We start from the raw sequence: 23,681 nt of genomic DNA, 5'->3' as shown, positions 1-23,681 counted from the left end.
TGATTTCTATCTCTCCAGGTCAGGCTGGCTCCTGCTTGCCTGTCTTTTCCACCATGCCTTTCTCCTACTGCAACAAAGCTGCATGCCACTACTCCGCCCGTAATGACAAATCTTACTGGCTCTCCACCACGGCCGCCATTCCTATGATGCCACTCTTTGGCCAGGAGATCAGTTCCCACATCAGCCGCTGTGTGGTGTGCGAGACTCGTTTACCTGCAGTGGCTTTTCACAGCCAGGATCAGCTGGTGCCCACTTGCCCGCCTGGATGGAGGAGTCTATGGAAGGGATACTCCTTCCTTCTAGTGAGTATTCTCAGAAATAGTTCCAAAATAATGCTGTCATTTTCCCCCGTGGGAAGGGTCCAATGTGACAAAATCAAATATATAAATAGATTGACCGTATTTACGGATTATAAAGTGCACCTACTTAATTTTAGAAAGGGAAAAAATTGCCGCACCAAACTATAAGCCGCAGATATGTGAAATGAGTTATTTACACAGAAAGATTTTACAGATGTTTATTTACAGACATTAACTGTCTCTTAATGGTGTCTTTAATACGGCAGTAAAACGGCTGATCAAAAAAAAACAGAAGTCATTGTCATGGATCCACTAGCTGCGCACTCCAAGCTAGTGGAGGAGGAATTATGGTGTGGGGTTGTTTAGTTCCAGAGAAAGGAACTTTGAATGCTCCAGGATACCAAAACATTTTGGACAATTCCATGCTCCCAACCTTGTGGGAACAGTTTGGAGCGGGCACCTTCCTCTTCCAACATGACTGTGCATCAGTGCACAAAGCAAGGTCCATAAAGACATGGATGACAGAGTCTGGTGTGGATGAACTTGACTGGCCTGCACCCAGTCCTGACCTGAACTGGATAGAACACCTTTGGGATGAATTACAACGGAGACTGAGAGCCAGGCCTTCTCCACCAACATCAGTGTGTGACCTCACCAATGCGCTTTTGGAAGATTGGTGGAAAATTCCTATAAACATACTCCGCAACCTTGTGGACAGCCTTCCCAGAAGAGTTGCAGCTGTAATAGCTGCAAAAGGTGGACCCACATCATATTGAACCCTATGGGTTAGGAATGGGATGGCACTTCAAGTTCATATGTGAGTCAAGGCAGGTGGCCAAATACTTTTGGCAATATAGTGTATATATACTACAGTAGTAATGACCACGTGAGGAGACCAAATGATTGGCTCAGTTTGAGGCAGCATTGCTATATTGGATTAAAAGAGGTGTTTTTCATGTTGAGAAGGCTCTCACGAAGTTGAAAAACATATTCAGAAATGTCCTAAATATATATTTTTTTAATGCACTAGCTATGAAGATATTTGATTTATAATTACAGTAATGATTCACGGAAATTCACTTATCGCAGTCATGTACGCAAATAATTAGCGATAAATGAGGGACGACTGTATTATGAATTAGGTTATTATTCAAAGATTGATTGGTTTCTTTCATTTTGTCCCATTTTACCTTCTAACACGCCTGAGTCTGTTTTTGTTGTGTCTCCAGCACACAGGGGCAGGCGACGAGGGCGGCGGTCAGTCTCTGGCGTCCACTGGGAGCTGCCTTAAGGACTTCCGAACTCACCCGATCATCGAGTGCCAAGGCGCACAAGGCTCCTGTCACTACTTTGCCAACCTCTACAGTTTCTGGCTGACAGTTGTGCGTCCCACAGATCAGTTTGTGTCCCCGAGGCCTGGTACCATCAAAGCTGCTGAGAAGCAGCGACGCACGGCCAGTCAGTGTCACGTCTGCCTCCGACAGTAGAGCAACACAAGTCATTTTGAGGAACATTATGAACTTTATTAACTGAATCACCATCGATTGATGGATGACTGGTGCTTACCTTGATGCTGTTCTTTATTCAACCTGTCCCAAATTAAATCTTACGTCCTGCCATCCATAGTCTTCTATCCCTCATTTAAAATGTTAAAAAAAAAGTACAGTTAATATCATTTAAAACACAAACAGTACAGACCAAGAAAATTAGTTGAACAGGTATTTTTTCTACTTTAGTATAATGTTTTTCCATAGAACCAGTATACAACTCTCAACTGCACAGACAATGTTTATATTTACACTCAGTACCTCTTTCCTAAGTTGAAATAGGTTCCTTGTATTCTATGGCCATCATCATATTTCAGTCTTCTGTGGGAAAGCACACCAAGAAAATGAGTTGAACAGTTATTTTTTTCTACGTTAGTATAATGACAGCGTGGCTCGGTTGGGAGAGTGGCTGTGCCAGCAACCTGAGGGTTCCTGGTTCGACCCCCAGCGATTGGTTGCTGCAAAGTCTCTGGCTTGTGCTTTGAGTACTGAAGGAAACACAACTCTACTTTTAGTAATAGATTACTTGCAAAATGGCAGAAATCTGTAGTTTCCCCCCCAGAGATCTCTATGATGACATCTACAACAAAAACTACAGAATGGCGGCCAAACGTAGCTATGCCCCCAATCTATAATTTATAATTCTATGGTCTCAATCTATACATTATAATTCTATGCCCACAATCTATACTTTATAATTATATGGTCTCAATTGTGACAGGTACAGTAGTGTTAAGTGATGTATACATCATACAAAAGATGTAAATCCAATCATTTTGAGGCCGAAACAAGAGGTTGAAGGATGACATTAAATCTGATAATTACGCAGCAAGCATGTTGCCACTTGAGTCCATTTTCCAATATTTTTTAAAATTGACAAAAAGGCCAATTGTACAAACCCCGTTTCCATATGAGTTGGGAAATTGTGTTAGATGTAAATATAAACGGAATACAATGATTTGCAAATCATGTTCAACCAATATTCAGTTGAATATGCTACAAAGACAACATATTTGATATTCAAACTGATAAACTTTTTTTTTTTTGCAAATAATCATTAACTTTAGAATTTGATGCCAGCAACACGTGACAAAGAAGTTGGGAAAGGTGGCAATAAATACTGATAAAGTTGAGGAATGCTCATCAAGCACTTATTTGGAACATCCCACAGGTGAACAGGCAAATTGGGAACAGGTGGGTGCCATGATTGGGTATAAAAGTAGATTCCATGAAATGCTCAGTCATTCACAAACAAGGATGGGGCAAGGGTCACCACTTTGTCAACAAATGCATGAGCAAATTGTTGAACAGTTTAAGAAAAACCTTTCTCAACCAGCTATTGCAAGGAATTTAGGGATTTCACCATCTACGGTCCGTAATATCATCAAAGGGTTCAGAGAATCTGGAGAAATCACTGCATGTAAGCAGCTAAGCCCGTGACCTTCGATCCCTCAGGCTGTACTGCATCAACAAGCGACATCAGTGTGTAAAGGATATCACCACGTGGGCTCAGGAACACTTCAGAAACCCACTGTCAGTAACTACAGTTGGTTGCTACATCTGTAAGTGCAAGTTAAAACTCTCCTATGCAAAGCGAAAGCCATTTATCAACAACATCCAGAAACGCCGCCGGCTTCCCTGGGCCTGAGCTCATCTAAGATGGACTGATACAAATTGGAAAAGTGTTCTGTGGTCTGACGAGTCCACATTTCAAATTGTTTTTGGAAACTGTGGACGTCGTGTCCTCCGGTCCAAAGAGGAAAAGAACCATCCGGATTGTTATAGACGCAAAGTTGAAAAGCCAGCATCTGTGATGGTTTGGGGGTGTATTAGTGCCCAAGACATGGGTAACTTACACATCTGTGAAGGCGCCATTAATGCTGAAAGGTACATACAGGTTTTGGAGCAACATATGTTGCCATCCAAGCAACGTTACCGTTACCATGGACGCCCCTGCTTATTTCAGCAAGACAATGCCAAGCCACGTGTTACATCAACGTGGCTTCATAGTAAAAGAGTGCGGGTACTAGACTGGCCTGCCTGTAGTCCAGACCTGTCTCCCATTGAAAATGTGTGGCACATTATGAAGCCTAAAATACCACAACGGAGACCCCCGGACTGTTGAACAACTTAAGCTGTACATCAAGCAAGAATGGGAAAGAATTCCACCTAAGAAGCTTAAAAAATGTGTCTCCTCAGTTCCCAAACGTTTACTGAGTGTTGTTAAAAGGAAAGGCCATGTAACACAGTGGTGAACATGCCCTTTCCCAACTACTTTGGCACGTGTTGCAGCCATGAAATTCTAAGTTAATTATTATTTGCAAAATAAAAATAAAGTTTGAATATCAAATATCTTGTCTTTGTAGTGCATTCAATTGAATATGGGTTGAAAAGGATTTGCAAATCATTGTATTCCGTTTATATTTACATCTAACACAATTTCCCAACTCATATGGAAACGGGGTTTTTACATTTGTCATGATGACGACTGTCAGTGTGTACATTTGTCATGATGACGACTGTCAATGTGTGCATTTGTCATGACGACTGTCAGTGTGTACATTCGTCATGATGACGACTGTCAGTGTGTACATTTGATGAAGACTGTCAGTGTGTACATTTGTCATGATGACGACTGTCAATGTGTGCATTTGTCATGATGACGACTGTCAACTTTTCACACATTTTCAGGTGTGATGACAAATGAAAATTTGTGAAAAGTTGACAGTGAAACAAGACAGACATTCATTTTCCCTCAGCGACCCATCAAATGAGGTCCGGGGAGCGGAGGGCGTGGTCATCCCTGCTTTGCACCGTTGATACCACGATGACGTCACGTGACAACAAGCCCCGCCTTTTAAAAAGCACATAGTTGTGTCCTGATACTAAACATCATTTTTTTAAGTGACATATAAATTACTTTCCCTAGTAATTCATTACATTTATTATTTAATTACTTTTTAGGTTAATGTAACAAGCAACTATAATTAAGTACTTTTTAAAAGTAATTTTCAGAGCAGTGGACATGTAAGACATTTCTTTGGCCACTGGGTGTCAGTGTTGCCACCTGGATGTAGATGTAGTCACTATACAGGAAGTAGAAGAAATATACCAACTTGAATGGCATGTGACTGTCGATGTTAGTAATGAAACATGTACAACAATACTGCCTTTGAAGAAAACAAGACAATTGTATTTCTGGCATCTACAGTTTTTACATTCCGAAAACTAACACACAAAGAGCGACTTTGGGCTGCCATTGGAGGTCTGGCTAGTACATCATGGCGGTGACAGATGGAGGCTCCACAACTCCTTCCACATACTGTAAGTAGCTGCTTGGACTTGTTGTGATATGTGCTTTGTGCTTTTACTTTTCTCTGAATGACAGCATCCTAGCTAAAGTGTCATCATTTACCACAGCTAGAATTCAGCTTGTGGTCATGCAGGCACAGCTGCTCCCACAATGCCATCACATACTTTCCAATAGTCACTAATTATTGTGTGCCATCACTTTGGCACAGGTGAGCATTAGGCGGGGTCTTTTTCCAACCACAGTGGCACCTCAACTTGTGTTTTTATCACAAGAGCTGGCTAATTGTTATGGTTTTAAGGGGCCTACTATGCAAAACCAACTTTTCTCACCTGTTGGTATACCTGCTGTTTTGTATCTGAGATTTACAAAAGTCCTGAAAAATTGAACTCAAACCGTGGAGGCATGGTAGAGATGTTTATGAAACAATCTTGCCTCCCTTCATACTTCTGCTAAACCAGGGGTCCCTGACGTTGTGGTCAATAAGTGCCTTCTTTTTCGCACTCCTCTTGTTATGGGGCAAACTGGTACGAACTGTTGCCATTTCTACTACAAATTAGCGTATAGTTTGAACTAGGGTTGTACTGTATTAGTATGGGTCATATACTTGCATAGCGCTTTTCTACCTTTAAGGTACTCAAAGCGCTTTGACACTATTTCCACATTCACCCATTCACACACACATTCACACACTGATGGCGGGAGCTGCCATGCAAGGCCCTAACCACGACCCATCAGGCGCAAGGGTGAAGTGACTTGCTCAAGGACACAACGGACGTGACTAGGATGGTAGAAGGTGGGGATTGAACCAGGAACCCTCAGGTTGCTGGCACGGCCACTCTCCCAACCGCGCCACGCTGTCCGTACTATAGTACCGCGATAGTAATGAATCATTTTCGGTACGATACCGTCTGTGAAACGTACCGGTCCCGCACACCCCCCGCTCCCGCGTCGAAGTCACGTCATGACATTGCTGGTTTACGAGCAGACAAGCATGTTGGGCAGCGCACAATCACAGAGTACTTACAAGCAGACACAGTGTGTAGACAGAAAAGGGAGAATGGACGCATTTGGCTTAAAAACTAACGATAAAGGTGAAGTTATAACACTCAGGAAGAGGTGCTTTAAGACATGGCTAGCTAGCTAGCTGCTAACGTCCATCCGCCGTCGGCAGTGTTTTAGCTATATCCAAAATCCCTGCAGGACGAGGTATAGCTAAACATGCTTCACTACACACCGTAGCTGACCCGCATCAAAATGTAAACAAACGCCATTGGTGGATCGACACCTAACATCCACTGTAATGATATCAAGTACGAGCCCGTATCGAGTCGATACTACTATGATTACGTCGATATTTTTTGGCATCACATCTTTTGTTTTTTTAAAATGTATATTATGTTTATAAACTCAGGAAATACGTCCCTGGACACATGAGGACTTTGAATATGATCAATGTATGATCCTGTAACTACTTGGTATCGGATTGATACCCAAATTTGTGGTATCATCCAAAACAACAGAAGAATACGTGTTTATTACATTTTAACAGAAGTGTAGATAGAACATGTTAGAAGAGAAAGTAAGCAGATATTAACAGTAAATGAACAAGTAGATAAATCATTAATTTTCTACCACTTGTCCTTAATAATGTTGACAAAATAATAGAATGATAAATGACACAATATGTTACTGCATATGTCAGCAGACTAATTAGGGGTCTTTGTTTGTTTACTTACTACTAAAAGACAAGTTGTCTAGTATGTTCACTATTTTATTTAAGGACTTAACTGCAATAAGAAACATATGTTTAATATACCCTAAGATTTTTTGTTAAAATAAAGCCAATAATGCAATTTTTTTGTGGTTCCCTTTATTTAGAAAAGTACCAAAATTATTTTAGTACCGCTACCAAAATGTTGAAAAGAGAAACTACAAATTGTGATGTTTTGACCCAAGAACCACCATGACACGTAGTGTAGACCACCAGGAAGTGTTTTGAATGTAGAAAAAAATCACAATATGACACCTTTAAGTTGTAAGCAACATTTTGAGATGAAGGCATTCCCTGCCATTAGTAGGCAGAGCAATTGTCACAGTGTACCCCAGAAGATCCCCTGATCTGGTCTTACTTGCTAGCATTAGCTCATAACAGTGCTTCTCAATAGTTTTTTGTTACGCCCCCCTAGAAAGAAAAAAATACTTTGCGCCCCCGACTCTCCACCGTGACTATAAGTAGTAACATTTGTCTAAAAATTTTTTTATAAGTACATCTTTCTTTTTTTCTTTCTTTCTTTTAGTTTATTTCGAACATGAACATACTCACAGTATAATACATCACAATTTCATATCATTTCACTTTACATCATGTCCGAAAAGGAGTAGGAAGAAGTAAAGCTTATTTAATCCTACCCCTTTCCCACTTCAGAGCGTTTACAAATATATACAATCATTTACTGACCTTTTTATATAATAAAATAACATCTGTGAATTAGTATACACAACAGTTTTGTAATATGTAATTAATTAATTCAGTCATTATTAACATACTGAGATGAAGAATATCTTACTTTCAATAAGGTTGAAAGTATTTCTCATAATTCTTCTTCTTTGTACTTTGTAAGCACTATTAATTTGAACAACCTCTTAAACTGGATCATATCAGTACAATGTTTAACTTCTTTACTTAATCCATTCCATAATTTAATTCCACATACTGATATGCTAAAGGTTCTAAGTGTTGTACGTGCATATAAATGTTTTCAATAATTTTTTCCTCTAAGGTTATATTTCTCCTCTTTAGTTGAGAAGAATTGTTGTACATTCTTTGGTAGCAGGTTATAGTTTGCTTTGTGCATCATTTTAGCTGTTTGCAATTTTACCAAATCACAGAACTTTAATATTTTTGACTCAATAAATAAAGGGTTTGTATGTTCTCTATATCCAACATTATGTATTATTCTAACTGATCTTTTTTGTAACACGGTTAGCGAATGTAGCGCACATTTGTAGTTATTTCCCCATATTTCTACACAATAACTCAGATATGGTAACACTAGCAAGCAGTAGACAATATGAAGTGATTTTTGGACCAGGACGTATTTTGCTTTATTCATTATTGAAATGTTTTTTGCCACCTTATGTTGTATGTTTTGTATATGAGATTTCCAGTTCATTTGATCATCTATTAATACTCTCAAAAATCTTGTTTCTTTTACCCTTTCAATGTCTACTCCGTCGATTTGTATTTGTGTATGATGCTCTTTTCTACTGTTATCAAATAGCATTATTTTAGTTTTACTGAGATTCAAAGATAGTCTGTTTTTGTCAAACCATCTTTTTAATTTGTTCATTTCTTCTGTTATTATTTGTACTAGGGATGGGCGATACCACACTTTTAGGATTCGATACGATACCGATACTTTTTCTCGCATTTTCATCGATACCTATACCGATACCGATACCAATAATTTCTTATTGGCAATTTTTTGTCAGTCAAAAATATTATTACTATTGTTATTATTTAAGACAAATCACAAGACAAATACAGACCATTTATACCACATTTATTATGGTCAATATATAATAAAAGTAAAATTAAAATAAATAACATAAATATGAAAAATAAATTAAATATTATTTATAATAATAACTATATATTATATATAATAATAATTAAATATTAGGGCTTTCCAATTAACAGTCAAATCCGAATTGCAAGAAGCTGCAGTTATTTTTTAAAGTTTGTGATATAATTAGCAATTAATGAAATATGAAATAGGCTAATGTTTTCGAAATGTAAGAAATCATGTTACAGATTAAAACCAAAATCACATTCAATCATATATTCAAGATTTTCTTGGAAAAAAATAAAACTGTAATGCAAAGATGAAGAATCTCCAAATTGTATCTCTTTCTTATCTTGTTTTAAATACTCAAGCAATTTTCAACTAACAGTAAATTCCCCTGTGTGGAAATTATTTGAATTTAGGATAATCATTTAAACAAAAATATTCAGTAAACATTACTAAAAAAAACCAAAACAACAATGCCTGTTTTAAGTCAACAATTGGACAACACTGGATATGCCTGGCTGCATCGCTGTCGGCTGGCTGTGTGTGTGTGTTGCACGTTGACGACGCTCATTCGCTGTCTCCTGTCACGTGACTGGGCCAGCTCTATACTCTGACAGGTACAGGGGTGTCCCAGCACATAGTAAGTTAAGTAAGTAATCAAAAACATCTGAAAGTGATGCTTGCACCCCCCACACGCCGTTTTTTGGTTTATATCGATACTTTTTTCAGAAAAGTGATGCCAAATGAGTAGCGTGTGAGTATCGATATATCGATACCACAGGATCGATACCCACATCCCTAATTTGTATTATCTTCTGTGTGTTCTCTCCTGAACAAATAACATTGTAAGTTTATTAACATTAAAGGAAACGACACACCGGTCTTTCCTGGTCTTCCACCGTGGTTCCAGTGAAGCCAAGTGCTACATACGCTTCATCAAAAAAAGTATGTTCCCCGAGGTCACACGCGGCCCCCCATGGCATCGCACCGTGCCCGCCCCACTATTTGAGAAGGACTGGCTTATAGCAATAGATTGAGCTCACTTAGTTTTTCCAACCATGGTAAGAAAGGTAGTGAGTGTGAAGGACAGTGGTGAGAAGAAGAAGCAGATTTGAATTAAAGAAAGATATCATCAAAAACATGACAGAGCGTGTGGCTAACTTGGCGAAGCAGTTGGAGCGTTTCACTGCTGGTCTGCACCCTACTGAAGCAGAATGAGTTTAACGCCAGCCAAGAATGTTGAAATAATATCCAAACGGCTGACATTTATCCATGTAAATATTGAAAAGCTGCTGATAGTGTGTTTGACAAAGAAGCAGCTGGAAGGACTTACTAAGTCATAATTATGACGGTTTTGTGTTTTGTTTATACTTTACGGAAAAAATATCGAGATATATATCGTATATCGCTATTCAGCAAATGGAGAGGAAAACACAACCAAAAATTGTAGGCTTCTTTATTTCTCTAATATTTCTATTTATTATAAGATATTGTTATTTGGTTATTTTTTAATAAATATGTTTTCAATGTAATCAGAGTCTGTAGTCTGTAGCGATGAGGTGGAGACGTGATGGCGACGGAGAGACACCACCTTAACTAACATTATGTAATATATAATATATAACTAATGTTTACTATCTAAGTTTTTTTCTTTTTAAAAGGCATGTTTCATTTAAAGGGAAGCTGCACTTTTTTTTTTTTAATTTTGGGATCATTATGAAGGACATGACGACGGATGGATTTAAAAAAAAATGCATTCTAAGTATTAAACAAAGGTAAATAAAAGTCAGCTTACTGTTATGATTTGTCATCCTATGTTGGAGTCTGGGTATTATTCTCCTTAGTTTAGTGGCCTGTTATGTTTGTCAATGCTTCTTTGCTCGTTTTCTTGTTGCTAGGTGACTGATTAGCCGCATCTGCTTTCTGTTTGTTGATTAGCGTCCTCACCGGGTTCTGTACCTAATCACTCCCTTTCATATTCTGCTGCTTTTGTTTTGCTGTTTGCTACAGACGACTTTTTGTTTTTTGTTGTTTGTGTCACATTATGTATGTTCTAGCACCCAGTTTATGTAATGTTGCCTTGTGTATTGAAGTAAAGAATCATCTTACCTGCACCCTGCCTGAGGCCCTCCGCATCAAACACTTCACAACAAGCCAGTGTACGACACTTACAGCGCAGCCAACGGGAGCTCCTCTGTTCGACCCATAAAATCCAATAAATAACCATTCAAAAAGCGCCAACAATACTCCATTAACATTTTGTGACTTGAATATTAACCAAGTGTTTGTGATATTGTTATTATAAGCGCTAACGCAGACAAACTATTTATAACGGCACCGCAATCACTTCTGTGTCATCCTATGTTGACAACATGGAGTGGTCTGCTGCTTCCTCGCTTCCCTGCTCCCTGTAGGTTCATTCTAGATCATAAATCATGCATCTCACCTGCACAGAAGACGTCTGAGTAGGTATTCTGACAAGTTGGTACACTTTGACAGCACTTTAGGACTTGGAACTGGCGAGAAAGACACCAAAAGTGTTTGTTCCCACCGCCCCCCGACCCGGTTTGTTCGCGAGGATAATGAGACATTTTTCCTTTAAATGGGAATATATGAGTATCCTAATGACAGCAGACCTTGCACATTAAAGGCCTACTGAAACCCACTACTACCGACCACGCAGTCTGATAGTTTATATATCAATGATGAAATCTTAACATTATAACACATGCCAATACGGCCGGGTTAACTTATAAAGTGACATTTTAAATTTGCCGCTAAACTTCCGGTTCGAAACGCCTCTGAGGATGACGTATGCGCGTGACGTAGACCGGCGAACACGGGTATGCCTTCCACATTGAAGCCAATACGAAAAAGCTCTGTTTTCATTTCATAATTCCACAGTATTCTGGACATCTGTGTTCGTGAATCTGTTTCAATCATGTTCATTGCATTATGGAGAAGGAAGCCGAGCAAGCAAAGAAGAAAGTTGTCGGTGCGAAATGGACGTATTTTTCGAACGTAGTCAGCCACAACAGTACACAGCCGGCGCTTCTTTGTTTACATTCCCGAAAGATGCAGTCAAGATGGAAGAACTCGGATAACAGAGACTCTAACCAGGAGGACTTTTGACTTGGATACACAGACGCCTGTAGAGAACTGGGACAACACAGACTCTTACCAGGATTACTTTGATTTGGATGACAAAGACGCAGACGTGCTACTGTGAGTATGCAGCTTTGGCTTTTTTTTGCGTATGTACGTAACTTTTTTAAAATATATAAGCTTTATGAACCTTGGGTTAGGTGAACGGTCTTTTGGGCTGAGTGATTGTGTGTGTTGATCATGTGTTTGAATTGTATTGGCGTGTTCTATGGAGCTAGGAGCTAGCAGAGGAGCTAGGAGCTAGCATAACACGTACCGTACCGTACGTGCACGTCACGTACGTAACTTTTTAAAAATATATAAGCTTTATGAACCTTGGGTTAGGTAAACGGTCTTTTGGGCTGAGTGATTGTGTGTGTTGATCAGGTGTTTGAATTGTATTGGCGTGTTCTATGGAGCTAGGAGCTAGCAGAGGAGCTAGGAGCTAGCATAACAAACACGCAGGTGTTTTTATGCAGGATTAATTTGTGGCATATTAAATATAAGCCTGGTTGTGTTGTGGCTAATAGAGTATATATATGTCTTGTGTTTATTTACTGTTGTAGTCATTCCCAGCTGAATATCAGGTCACCCCCGGCTCTCACAGCATCTTCCCTATCTGAATAGCTTCAACTCCCCACTAGTCCTTCACTTGCACTTTAATCATCCACAAATCTTTCATCCTCGCTCAAATTAATGGGGAAATTGTCGCTTTCTCGGTCCGAATCTCTCTCACTTCATGCGGCCATCATTGTAAACAATAGGGAACTTTGCGTATATGTTCAACTGACTACGTCACGCTATTTGGAGCATTGGTAGTGTTGTGTTCATTCAAGTTAATCTTAAATACTGTTCTTATACTTGAATGCCTATTGGTAATGTGTTCTACTGTCTTACTCAGGCTATTTACGTTGTGCCTTTTGATACCTTGAAGCCACCGTAGTTGGGCTGGGCCTTTTGAGGAAGTGACTGAAATAAAGGAGAGTGCTGTTGTGAAGTAGAGCGAGGCTGTTGTGTCTGTTATTTGAACATAACATTTGGCGAACGAGGATGGCTGACACACCTATATTCTCCCTGCCACCTCCGGACCCGTTTCTACCCCTCCCGGGCGATCCTGTCATTCCCTGGAATCAGTGGAAATCGTCTTTTGAGACGTATCTTTTGGCCACAGGTTTGGACAATGCCACTAGCGCGAGGAAGCGCGCCATTCTCCTACACCTGCTTGGAGCGGAGGGGAACAGAATTTTCAATTCTCTCAGCGGTACGCTGGACACTTATGATGCAGTCATAACAGCTTTGAGCGGACATTTTGTAAAATCACAGAATATCCTACTCCGCCGGTTGGAGTTCAGACGAAGATGTCAGCGCCCGGGTGAGTCTGCCAGGCAGTATGTAGCAGATTTAAGAGCCCTATCACAGAACTGTAATTTCGGCAACCTCACTGATGAACTCATTCGAGACCAGCTCATTGAGAAAACGTCTAATCCCAGAGTGCAGGAGGAGTTGTTACTCAAGGATGCAACTTTGACACTTGATGACGCACTAATAATCGCAATACAAGTGGAATCGGCTACTGAATGTGCGGCCAAAATTGCGGAAAATAAGCCTCATAGGCCTACCCCTGCTATTGAACAGTCAGTGCAACAGCTATCAACCTCAGACCCTGATGCTGCTATACAGGTAGCGCGTCCCCAGCCAACACGTCAACAGAGACGGTGTGGGAATTGTGGCTCCAACCGCCATGCAACAAGGGCCCAGGACTGCCCTGCTAGGGGCCAAACTTGTCGCCGTTGTCAGAAGCCTAACCACTTTGCCAGGTGGTGCCGGTCCGCTCCGGCCGATTACCCTGATGCACAGTCACATGACCCGGCGGTGCCTGTGCGCACTGTAGGCCCCCACTCAGCGACTTTCTCGAGGTGCCCTGTTTACCTGGATGACTGCTGTGTCCCTCTCCTCCTCGACACTGGGGCCAAAGTGTCACTACTGAATGTCGACACCTGCAACCTGCTCTTCCCGAACAGACAGCTACAGCCCCCGTCCACTGCCCTCTGTGGCTACGGCCGCAGCAAAATCGATGTCGTCGGCCTTCTCTACCTCCCGGTTCGCTACACCTCTACAGCTGTGGACCGTTTCCCGTTCCACATCACGCGCCGCGGCGAGAACATCATGGGCCTCGACCTCTTCACTAGCCTGGGTTTTACCCTGCAGGACAACAGCGGTATGCGGATTCTACACGTAGCGTCTCCGAGGCAACACGACCAGCCGGAGCTGTTTAACGGCCTGGGCTGCCTCAGCTCATTTACACACAAGCCACTCCTGGACCACAGCGTGCCTCCCGTGGTCCAGCCCCTTCGCCGTGTTCCCCTGGCTTTGCGGGACGGCGTTACGCAGGAGCTTCAACGCCTCCAGGCTGGTGGAATCATAGAGCCCATCGACGCTTCCCCATGGGTGTCCAACATTGTCATCGCCAAGAAGAAGTCGGGCGGACTGAGAGTCTGCGTCGACCTCCGCCAAGTGAACAAGGCAGTGGTGCCTGACAAATATCCTCTTCCTACGACGGAGGAACTCACTACACACTTCCACGGCTCCCGAGTTTTCAGTAAATTGGACTTGCGCCAGGGCTATTTACAAGTCCCTTTACATAAGGAGAGTAGGGACTTGACAGCGTTTATCACCCACACTGGCCTGTACCGCTACACGAGGATGCCTTTTGGGCTCAATTCAGCGCCGAGTTGTTTCCAGAAAATCATGTCCACAATCCTCGCTAGCTGCACTGGGACTGTGGCGTATCTGGATGATATTGTGGTGCATGGGCCAGATGCTGCCACACACGATGCCCGCCTGGAACAGGTTTTCACCGCACTCAAGCGCCACCATGCCACGCTGAACACAGAGAAGTGTGTTTTCGCTGCACCCGCCATAGACTTTGTTGGGTTCCGTGTCTCCGCCGACGGCATCTCGCCTCTCCAGTCGAACGTGGATGCCATCATCGACGTCCCCACTCCTGCGACGGCCTCCCAGGTGGCATCATTTTTGGGGATGACAGCCTACTACATGCGGTTCCTGCCTCAGTACTCCTCCATTACGGCCCCGCTCAGGATGCTGCTCAGGCAGGAGACACCATGGTCTTGGACTCCCAAGTGCCAGGTTGGTTTCGACGAGTTGAAGCGGCTCCTCACCACGTCTCCGATCCTGGCGCACTTCCAACTGGACAGCCCCACATTCGTGACCTGTGATGCTTCCGCAGTGGCTCTAGGTGCCGTTCTGTCACAGATCCATGATGGCGTAGAGAGACCGGTAGCGTTTGCCTCTCGGGCGCTCAGCCCCACTGAGCAGAAATATTCAGTGGGCGAACGGGAGGCACTCGCCTGTATATGGGCATGTGAGCGTTGGCATCTCTACTTATACGGAAGGTCCTTTACTTTACGGACGGACCACCAGGCCCTGACGACCCTGATGTCTACCTCTGGTGTGGGGCACAGGCCCCTCCGTCTTCACAGATGGTCAGACCGTCTGCAGCAGTATGACTTTCAGCTACAATTCACCCCTGGCAGGAATAACGTGGTGGCAGACTACCTGTCCCGTCCTGCCACCACCCAGGGCCCCGCTGTCTCCCCGGAGGACGAAGAAGACGTGGTCCACCTGGTCCACTCACCATTGAAGGACACTGTCTCCCTTCGTGATTTGGAGACGGCCTCAGCAGCCGAGCCTGTCTTCACCATGCTGCGTGACTACATCAGACACGGTTGGCCTTCCCGTGTCCCACCTGAGCTAGAGCCGTATTCCCGTGTGAAGAACGAACTGTCATGCTGGGGTGAGGCCTGCATCGCCCGGGGACACTGCGCTGTTATCCCAGTAGCCCTCAGAGGGTGTGTCTTACAGATGGCACACCAGGGTCACCTTGGCATAGTCAAAGCCAAGCAAAGGTGCCGTGACACAGTGTGGTGGCCCGCCATCGATCGAGACCTGGAGGGACTCATCCGCTCCTGTGCAGCGTGCCTCACCAGTGGGAAGACTGGGCCACCCGCTTCGCCTCCACTCCAGCCCCTGGACTGGCCAACTAAACCGTGGGACCATCTCCAGCTTGATATCTGTGGTGAGCTGCATAATGTGCCACACCACCAGAGGTTTCTTGTGGTGGTCTACGACCTGCATTCCAAGTGGCCTGAGGTGGCTCCCATGGGAACGGTCACCTCTGCTGCCGTCGTCGCCTTCCTGGACCGCCTGTTTTCCCGTTGGGGTTTACCCCGAGCCATCACCACGGACAACGGTCCTCAGTTCCTGTCCTCGGAGTTCACCGCCTACCTTGCCAGCAAGGGTGTTACTCACATCAGAACCTCCGTCTACCACCCCCAGGCAAACGGGGGGGTGGAAAGGTACAACCAATCACTGAAGAATGGACTGCGTGCTCACATGTCCGAGGGATACTCGCTGGAGGCTGCAATGAATCAGACCCTCCTCCACTACAGGGCGACTGTCCACTCTACAACAGGGGTCTCTCCTGCCAGCCTCATGGTGGGTCGAGAGTTTGTGCTTCCCCTGTCGAGACTCCGCCCACCGATGGCCGCGAGCCCGCGACCATGCTCAGCAGCAGTCAAGTCTCGCGTCAAGGGACAACAAACTTCCATGAAGCAAAGGTTCGATCAGAAGCACAGGGCTAAATGGCCAGCTGTCAGAGTGTCGGACTGGGTCAGAGCGCGCCGGCCCCACCGCGCCAACAAACTGTCAACATTCTGGTCTGCTCCATACCAGGTCAGCCGCCAGCTGGGCCCAGCTTCATTTCAGTTATCCGATGGATCCCGTTGGCACGCTAGCTGCCTGCGCAAGGTACCTGCCCCTCCTCACCAGCCTCACGTCACAGGGGTGGCACCGAACATTCCCGCATTGGGGCCACGCCCTCCGGTGCCCGATCCAGTGGCAGCACCCCTCGCCCAGGCTGTGCCGGTCGCGCAGTGCCCTGCTCCAGCACCGGCCCCACTGCCGGTCCCCCTTGCTCCTGAGCCTCGGCCTGTTAGGGCCCGTGCACGCCCTGAGCGTTTTCAGGACTTTGTGGCCACCTTCCATACTTGAAGTTTTAAGAGAGGAGGGGAAATGTTGTGTTCATTCAAGTTAATCTTAAATACTGTTCTTATACTTGAATGCCTATTGGTAATGTGTTCTACTGTCTTACTCAGGCTATTTACGTTGTGCCTTTTGATACCTTGAAGCCACCGTAGTTGGGCTGGGCCTTTTGAGGAAGTGACTGAAATAAAGGAGAGTGCTGTTGTGAAGTAGAGCGAGGCTGTTGTGTCTGTTATTTGAACATAACAGGTAGGTGCAAGCCTTTTTTTTATCAGATACCAAAAGTTGCAATCTTTATCGTCATTGTTCTATACTAAATCCTTTCAGCAAAAATATGGCAATATCGTGAAATGATCAAGTATGACACATAGAATAGATCTGCTATCCCCGTTTAAATAAAAAAAAATCATTTCAGTAGGCCTTTAAGTGATGTTTTGTTATGTTTGTTGGCTTACATGAAGTCTGCAGTTAATAACAATAATCAGTGATGAACAAAAAAAAGCAAAGTTTGTGATGCGTTTTTGAAATTAATGCGTTGTCTACGCTTAAAATGATCAAAATAGGTGAACATCGGGATACAAGTGTTTTGCATTAACCAAATACACTTATAAATTGAGGTACTTTTGGCCTAATTCTAAATTATACGGCTGCTTCCAATACAGTAGAATCTATTAATCATTACACAGATTTATTCCACGGCAGGTTTCAAGTTCATATTTATTTAGTTCTCTTAACAAACCCAAGTGACAATCAGAATACAGTACTTTTTTCCCCAAACATGGTTTTCTCCCTTTTTCTTCAAAATACGCAGAAACAAGAGAACACTGAGTGCAATAAGACAGAGGACTCTGACGGTGCGGTGCTCTCCCTACCTTTTCACAGTGCACGTTTATACTTACACAAGATTGTACATCATCATTGTTACATTTCCAAACTTCATCCACAGCCTCCCCCGCAATATCATGGGGACTTTTGGGCAAAGCCAACATCATGAAAACAATCTTTTTTTTTGTATCTTTTTTTTTTTTTCCAATAGAAGAATCGACTTGCATACAGTGTCGCTAGGCACGCACAAACGCGGAGCTCTCTCCCTCACACACACACACACACACACACACACACACACACACACACACACACACACACACACACACACACACACACACACACACACACACACACACACACACACACACACACACACACACACTGATACAACACGGTAGCATTGATTCTCACCAGAGGATATGGTTACTGCACTTGTCAAACCCACACCATTTGGCAATGAGGACATTGCATTTTCATGTGCAAGAGGGGTCCAATGGAGATGACGTAAGCAGGTTGAGGTAGAGGGAGAGAGCCGAGGGAGGGGTGGGACATTGTTACCAGCCTGATTAGGTGTGATGGAACATGATGAGTAGTGCACTTTTCTTTACAAAACAACTTCGAGGCCCCTGTCCTTTGTTTCTATTCGTTTGAGGTGTCGCTATGCTATAGGTCCTAGATCTTTGTTCACAGCCCAATTGACAAAGGACTGCATGTAACATCACAGCCAATCCTGAAATAGTCTGTTTTTTTGTTTAAAACTTAACCTCCAAATAAAACTTAACATGGCACAGCTCGCAACTGTTTTCAAAAATATATACTGTATATAAGCATCGTCTTGAAAGGTATTTCTTATTAAGCACGTGCATATGGCTATTATAATCTGCAGGAAAATCCGGAAATGTCCTAAAAGCTCAGGTGTTGATTGTACAGGCTGGTAGTTGGCATCAAGTATTTACACCTTGTCCTGGTGCTTGCGGTGTGCGTGGCAAAGTAAAGGCGCCGGCGTTCAACCAACCAGCTATTGCCACCAAACCCCAAATATTTCAAAGAAGCAACCACCCAAAAGTGCAACCACACAGTTTTCAACAGGCTTTGGCTGGTTTTGGAAACTATACTGTTAATAATGTAAATATTCTAATTTGCTACCAGACACATCTGCGTTGGCGGACTTGGCGCCATTAAATACAACAGAAACATACACTTTCTCTGCCCCCCCACCCCATTACTACACTCCAGATTTCTTTTGAAAAAGGCAAAGTGATGTGTTACCGTAATACACAAACTGAAGCGCACACAGATTCCTGCTTGTGTCCTAGCTCTGACTGTTGTACATTCTAGAACATGCTGGAGAGAACTCAATCAGGGATGGGCAGTTGGTTTAATGGCATTGATCAACTATGGGCAAATATCAATTCATCCACTCTATTGCATTGGGGAAAAACTATGTCCGCTCATTTAAAGTTCCGAATTTTGCACATTGTTGACAGTTACACTTAGTAAACATTTAATCAAAACAACATAATATTAACTGAAGCTTTTATCTAATCAAACTGATTTATTCGATTACTAGCTGAAGCCTTATTTGTACTTTTATTGAATAGGTTGCATTCACCTGATGTCATTAAATATGCGAGTCTCGAAGTGGTGGGCCAGTGTGGGTCTCTTGTCAAAGCCTTTTGCTTTTCTCCAAGAAAAATGCCCTGTGCGTGCGTTGTTTTAGGCTGTTGGAACTGTTGAAATCGCGAAAAGGAGACGTTTCTTCATAGCTCCTCAAGAGCTGATCAAGAAGGTCGAAAAATGTCAAGATTTTACGAAACGACGAGGAGAAAAGTGGCTCTCGAAGATATCACACCAGTGCAAGTCCAAGAAAGTTTGCAGTGATTGAATGTTTGCTTGATGTACTTTTAACATTAAGTGTTTCCCGTTTCAGTATTGTCCTGATATTATTTGTATTTGATCTTGTTTCAGAGTTCTTAGAATGCATTTTTGCTATGAGTCTTTTGGGAAGTTTTAATAAAAGAAAGCAAGTGTGAGCAAAACCTAAAAATTTTCAGCTTTTACCAAAGGCAGCAATCATAAATGAAGCTTTCAGCTGATACACAATGTTGACATCTTGTTATATTGTGATAAAGACGGGGAAAACCACGGGTACTCGTAACGAGGCGTGCAACAACAACAAGACAACATGGCCAAAACTTATCGGGCCATGCAGTTACAGTTAGTTATGATTACTTGTCGGTCTCATGTACAACCCGCCATGTCTTAAAGGGGAACTGCTCCTGTTTGGAATTTTGCCTATTGGTCACAATCATTATGACAGGTTTTTTTTTAAAGATTTTAAAGATGATAAAAAAAACGCTTGAAAGATGCGGCTAATGAGAGTCACCGTTGTAGCCTCTGAAACAATTTCAAAACTCTCTGATTTTAATTTTTTATAACTCTTGTCTTCTTGTTTCTCATAATGATTGTGAACGATAGGCAAAATTCCCCAAAAAGTGGTTTCTCCGATTACCTTTATGAGTGGTTAAGATAATGGGAAAATGAAAAACAGTAGATTCAGGCAATGGTGTGCTACTCGCAGTTTGTTTACAAGGACACGGCCTCACAAGAAGAAAAGTTAAATCATGAAATGCAACGTTATCCAAGCAACAACAATGCTTGATTTATGCGAGAGTCTTGATACCAGTTTCCTTGACCTAACCACAGAAGAAGTTGTAGGCTTCTTTCATCTGTTTCCACTGTGTCGAATGACGTCTGGAGCGCCAGATAGTTGGACGTGTCTGGGTACTTGACACATCTTTTATTGATAACGTACAGGGATCAATTCTATTGCATAGTTTGATTTTAAGTGGTAAGAACTAGGCCCCTTGCATTCTTAAATAGTTTGCACATTGTTGCAGTGTGCAAACCGGTTGCAGGGTCAGCCATGTTGGTTTGGTGGCCCACCAATTCGTTCATTTCCGTTCTAAAGTCATGTGACTGAATACAACCTATTGTATGATATTGACAGTGCCTCTGCTGGTTGCAGCCAGGTAGTGCACTCCATTTTACCGTGACTATCAATTTCTTCTTCAATGGCCTATACCCATCCCACTTTCTAAACTTTCAATACAACAGTGAAAATGTCAAACAAATGCAGACAAAAGTGAAGAGTCCATTCATTTTAGTGCCAGTAAGCACACGCACGAAAAAAAAAAAGAGTTGGGCATAAGAAAATGATGCTACAACAGTACCAGTATTCATTGATTATGCGTCCAGCTCAAAGTAACCAATAGAAACATAAATGAAGCTAAAGAAACATTAGATTGCATCTACATCTACTGTACATCATTTAGGATACTTTTTCATCTGATTTAGAAAATATCTATTCATCAAATATCTACTCTACTAGTTATATTACAAGTATCCAGCCACAAGAAAATAGAAAAATATCAAATATCATACCAGTGATGATAAGAAAACATGACAACCTGAACAGGCAGAAATATTGCTATGGTAAGCGAGCATCAAGCCCCTCACGGTGCTCTAATCCGCAGGGAGAAGGAGGGGCTTAATTCTGGGATTTGTGCGTGGCAGATGCAGTCAGATAGCAGTGTCCCAGAAGACGGTTGTCTGTGTCGGGTAAGGGGGAGGACGGATCTTTTTCACCCCGCTTCTTTTCCCACAAGCGGGGAGGACCGAGGCGCTCTCTTGCTTGCATTGACTCCGCTCGGGCTGCTTGTCCTCGCTCCGGTCTGTAGGAGGCCTCTCCAGATATCTCTGCAGGTGCGGATGTTGTCTGGAGCGGATTTCTTTGCAGAGCGTACGTTTCCTCTCGATCTGCTCCAGCATGGTACTGTCGCCACATACCCATGGCATTTGGGGCATCTGAGGGACAATGTATTCATTCATCAACTGTATTTACCACAAATGACGTTTTTGCCATGTTGTTTTTTTCCTACAACAGTAGTACCTCAATTTAGGAATGTCTTGAGATAAGAGCTGCCTCTTGGCTAATTGTTATGGCTTCAGTCTCATGTCAACATTTGAGTTATAAACATAGTTGGCGTCATAGTGAACCCCGTAAGATGCACACAAAACCTCCGCTCTTACTTGCTAGCATTAGCTTATAACTCGACATCGACTTTGGGAAGGAACAAGTGAGTGTGAAGGACAGTGGTGCCAAAGAGAAATGGCTGACGTTCTTTGAACGAAAGAAAGAAGTCATCAAAGTGTATAGCCAACTTGGCGAAGCAATTTGAGCGTATCACTGCTAGTATGAGTTTAACGTCAGCCAAGGATGGTAAAATAATATCCAAACGGCAGACATTCATCCATGATGGTGTGTTTGCATGAGTCCACTCCCCAAAAGTGAATGCAGTACATTATTATTACAATACTATATACAACTACCATAGTTTTTTGTAGTACATTCTAGTGCAGGGGTAGGGAACCTATGGCTCTCGAGCCAGATGTGGCTCTTTTGATGACTGCATCTGGCTCTCAGATAAATCTTAACTGACATTGCTTAACACAATAAGTAATGAATAATTCCACTGGTAATCACAGTGTTAAAAATAACGTTCAAAATATTAAACTTTCTCATGCATTTTAATCCATCCATCCGTTTTTCACCACACCTGTTCAAGAAGTCGCATTAATGGTCAGAAGTATTTAATTTATTATTGGTTAGCTTCAGAATAACAATGTTATTAAAACGAATAAGAGACTTATTATTAGAGATGTTCGATAATATCAGGCCGATATTATCGACAGATAAATGCTTTAAAATGTAATATCGAAAATTATCGGTATCGGTTTCAAAAAGTAAAATTAATGACTTTTTAAAACGCCGCTGTACAGAGCGGTACATATCCCAGTCAGCAGCCCCTCCCTTCTCCCCTCTCCCACACACAACACAGGAGTTGACGACTGCAGCATGAGAGGTTTACTGGCGATTAGGGCTGTGAATCTTTGGGTGTCCCACAATTCAATTCAATATCGATTCTTGGGGTCACGATTGGATTCAAAATCTATTTTTTTTCAATTCAACATGATTTTCGATTCAAAAACTATTTTTATCCCGATTCAAAACGATTCTCTATTCAGTCAATACATATGATTTAAGCAGGATCTACCCCAGTCTGCTGACACGCAAGCAGAGTAGTAGATTTTTGTAAAAAGCTTTTAAATTGTAAAGGACAATGTTTTATCAACTGATTGCAATAATGTAAATTTGTTTTAACTATTAAATGAACCAAAAATATGACTTATTTTATCTTTGTGAAAATATTGGACACAGTGTGTTGTCAAGCTTATGAGATGTGATGCAAGTGTAAGCCACTGTGACACTATTCTTTTTTTGTATTTTTTATAAATGTCTAATGATAATGTCAATGAGGGATTTTTAATCACTGCTATGTTGAAATTGTAACTAATATTGATACTGTTGTTGATAATATTCATTTTTGTGTCACTACTTTTGGTTTGTTCTGTGTCGTGTTTGTGTCTCCTCTCAATTGCTCTGTTTATTGGAGTTCTGAGTGTTGCTGGGTCGGGTTTGGTTTTGGAATTGGATTGCATTGTTATGGCATTGCTGTGTATTGTTTTGTTGGATTGATTAATTAAAAAAAAAAAAAAAACATTTTTTTTTTTAAAATAAAAAAAATAAAAATAGATTTTTTAAAAATGAGAATCGATACTGAATCGCACAACGTGAGAATCGCGATTCGAATTCGAATCGATTTTTTCCCACACCCCTACTGGCGATGCTTGATGACCTCATCAAACCGCCACGAGCGCAGCATAACAACAACAAGAGTGTGTTGTTGCCGGTGCTGTAGCCGTGGCTAACAAGCGCGCTCGCTCGGGGACTAGCTAACAACACCATGTCTATGGTTTGGGATTATTTTAAAGTGTGTCTGACGGATAAAAAACT

At 42.4% G+C, this 23,681-nt stretch overlaps 3 protein-coding genes across 7 annotated transcripts in view; 2 read left to right on the top strand and 1 right to left on the bottom strand.

Annotated features, from left to right (window-relative positions):
* LOC133630947 (collagen alpha-4(IV) chain-like) overlaps positions 1-1,995 on the top strand; it is a 43,121-nt gene extending 41,126 nt beyond the window's left edge. The window contains exons 47-48 of the mRNA XM_062022832.1: positions 19-302; positions 1,529-1,995. Coding sequence (XP_061878816.1) covers positions 19-302; positions 1,529-1,786 — 542 coding nt within the window. The 3' untranslated portion in view covers positions 1,787-1,995. The remainder of the gene's footprint in view (positions 1-18; positions 303-1,528) is intronic.
* The window catches only part of nyap2b (neuronal tyrosine-phosphorylated phosphoinositide-3-kinase adaptor 2b), a 58,299-nt gene continuing 36,507 nt past the window's right edge, over positions 1,890-23,681 (bottom strand). For 2 of the 3 annotated variants that reach the window (XM_062022821.1, XM_062022823.1), the window contains exon 7: positions 17,568-21,631. In XM_062022821.1, coding sequence (XP_061878805.1) covers positions 21,347-21,631 — 285 coding nt within the window. In that variant the 3' untranslated portion in view covers positions 17,568-21,346. Of the gene's footprint in view, positions 1,936-2,107; positions 2,168-17,567; positions 21,632-23,681 lie in introns of those variants that run through there. The other variant, XR_009821373.1, reaches the window with a different exon arrangement.
* The window catches only part of LOC133630945 (glypican-5-like), a 385,962-nt gene continuing 367,288 nt past the window's right edge, over positions 5,008-23,681 (top strand). The window contains exon 1 of one of the 3 annotated variants that reach the window (XM_062022830.1): positions 5,008-5,170. In XM_062022830.1, coding sequence (XP_061878814.1) covers positions 5,128-5,170 — 43 coding nt within the window. In that variant the 5' untranslated portion in view covers positions 5,008-5,127. Of the gene's footprint in view, positions 5,171-17,140; positions 17,186-23,681 lie in introns of those variants that run through there. The other 2 variants (XM_062022827.1, XM_062022828.1) reach the window with 2 other exon arrangements.

The sequence above is a fragment of the Entelurus aequoreus genome, linkage group LG16 (genome assembly GCF_033978785.1).
Source record: "Entelurus aequoreus isolate RoL-2023_Sb linkage group LG16, RoL_Eaeq_v1.1, whole genome shotgun sequence".
In the NCBI taxonomy this organism is placed as follows: domain Eukaryota; kingdom Metazoa; phylum Chordata; class Actinopteri; order Syngnathiformes; family Syngnathidae; genus Entelurus; species Entelurus aequoreus.
This window is presented reverse-complemented; position numbering and strand designations above follow the sequence as displayed.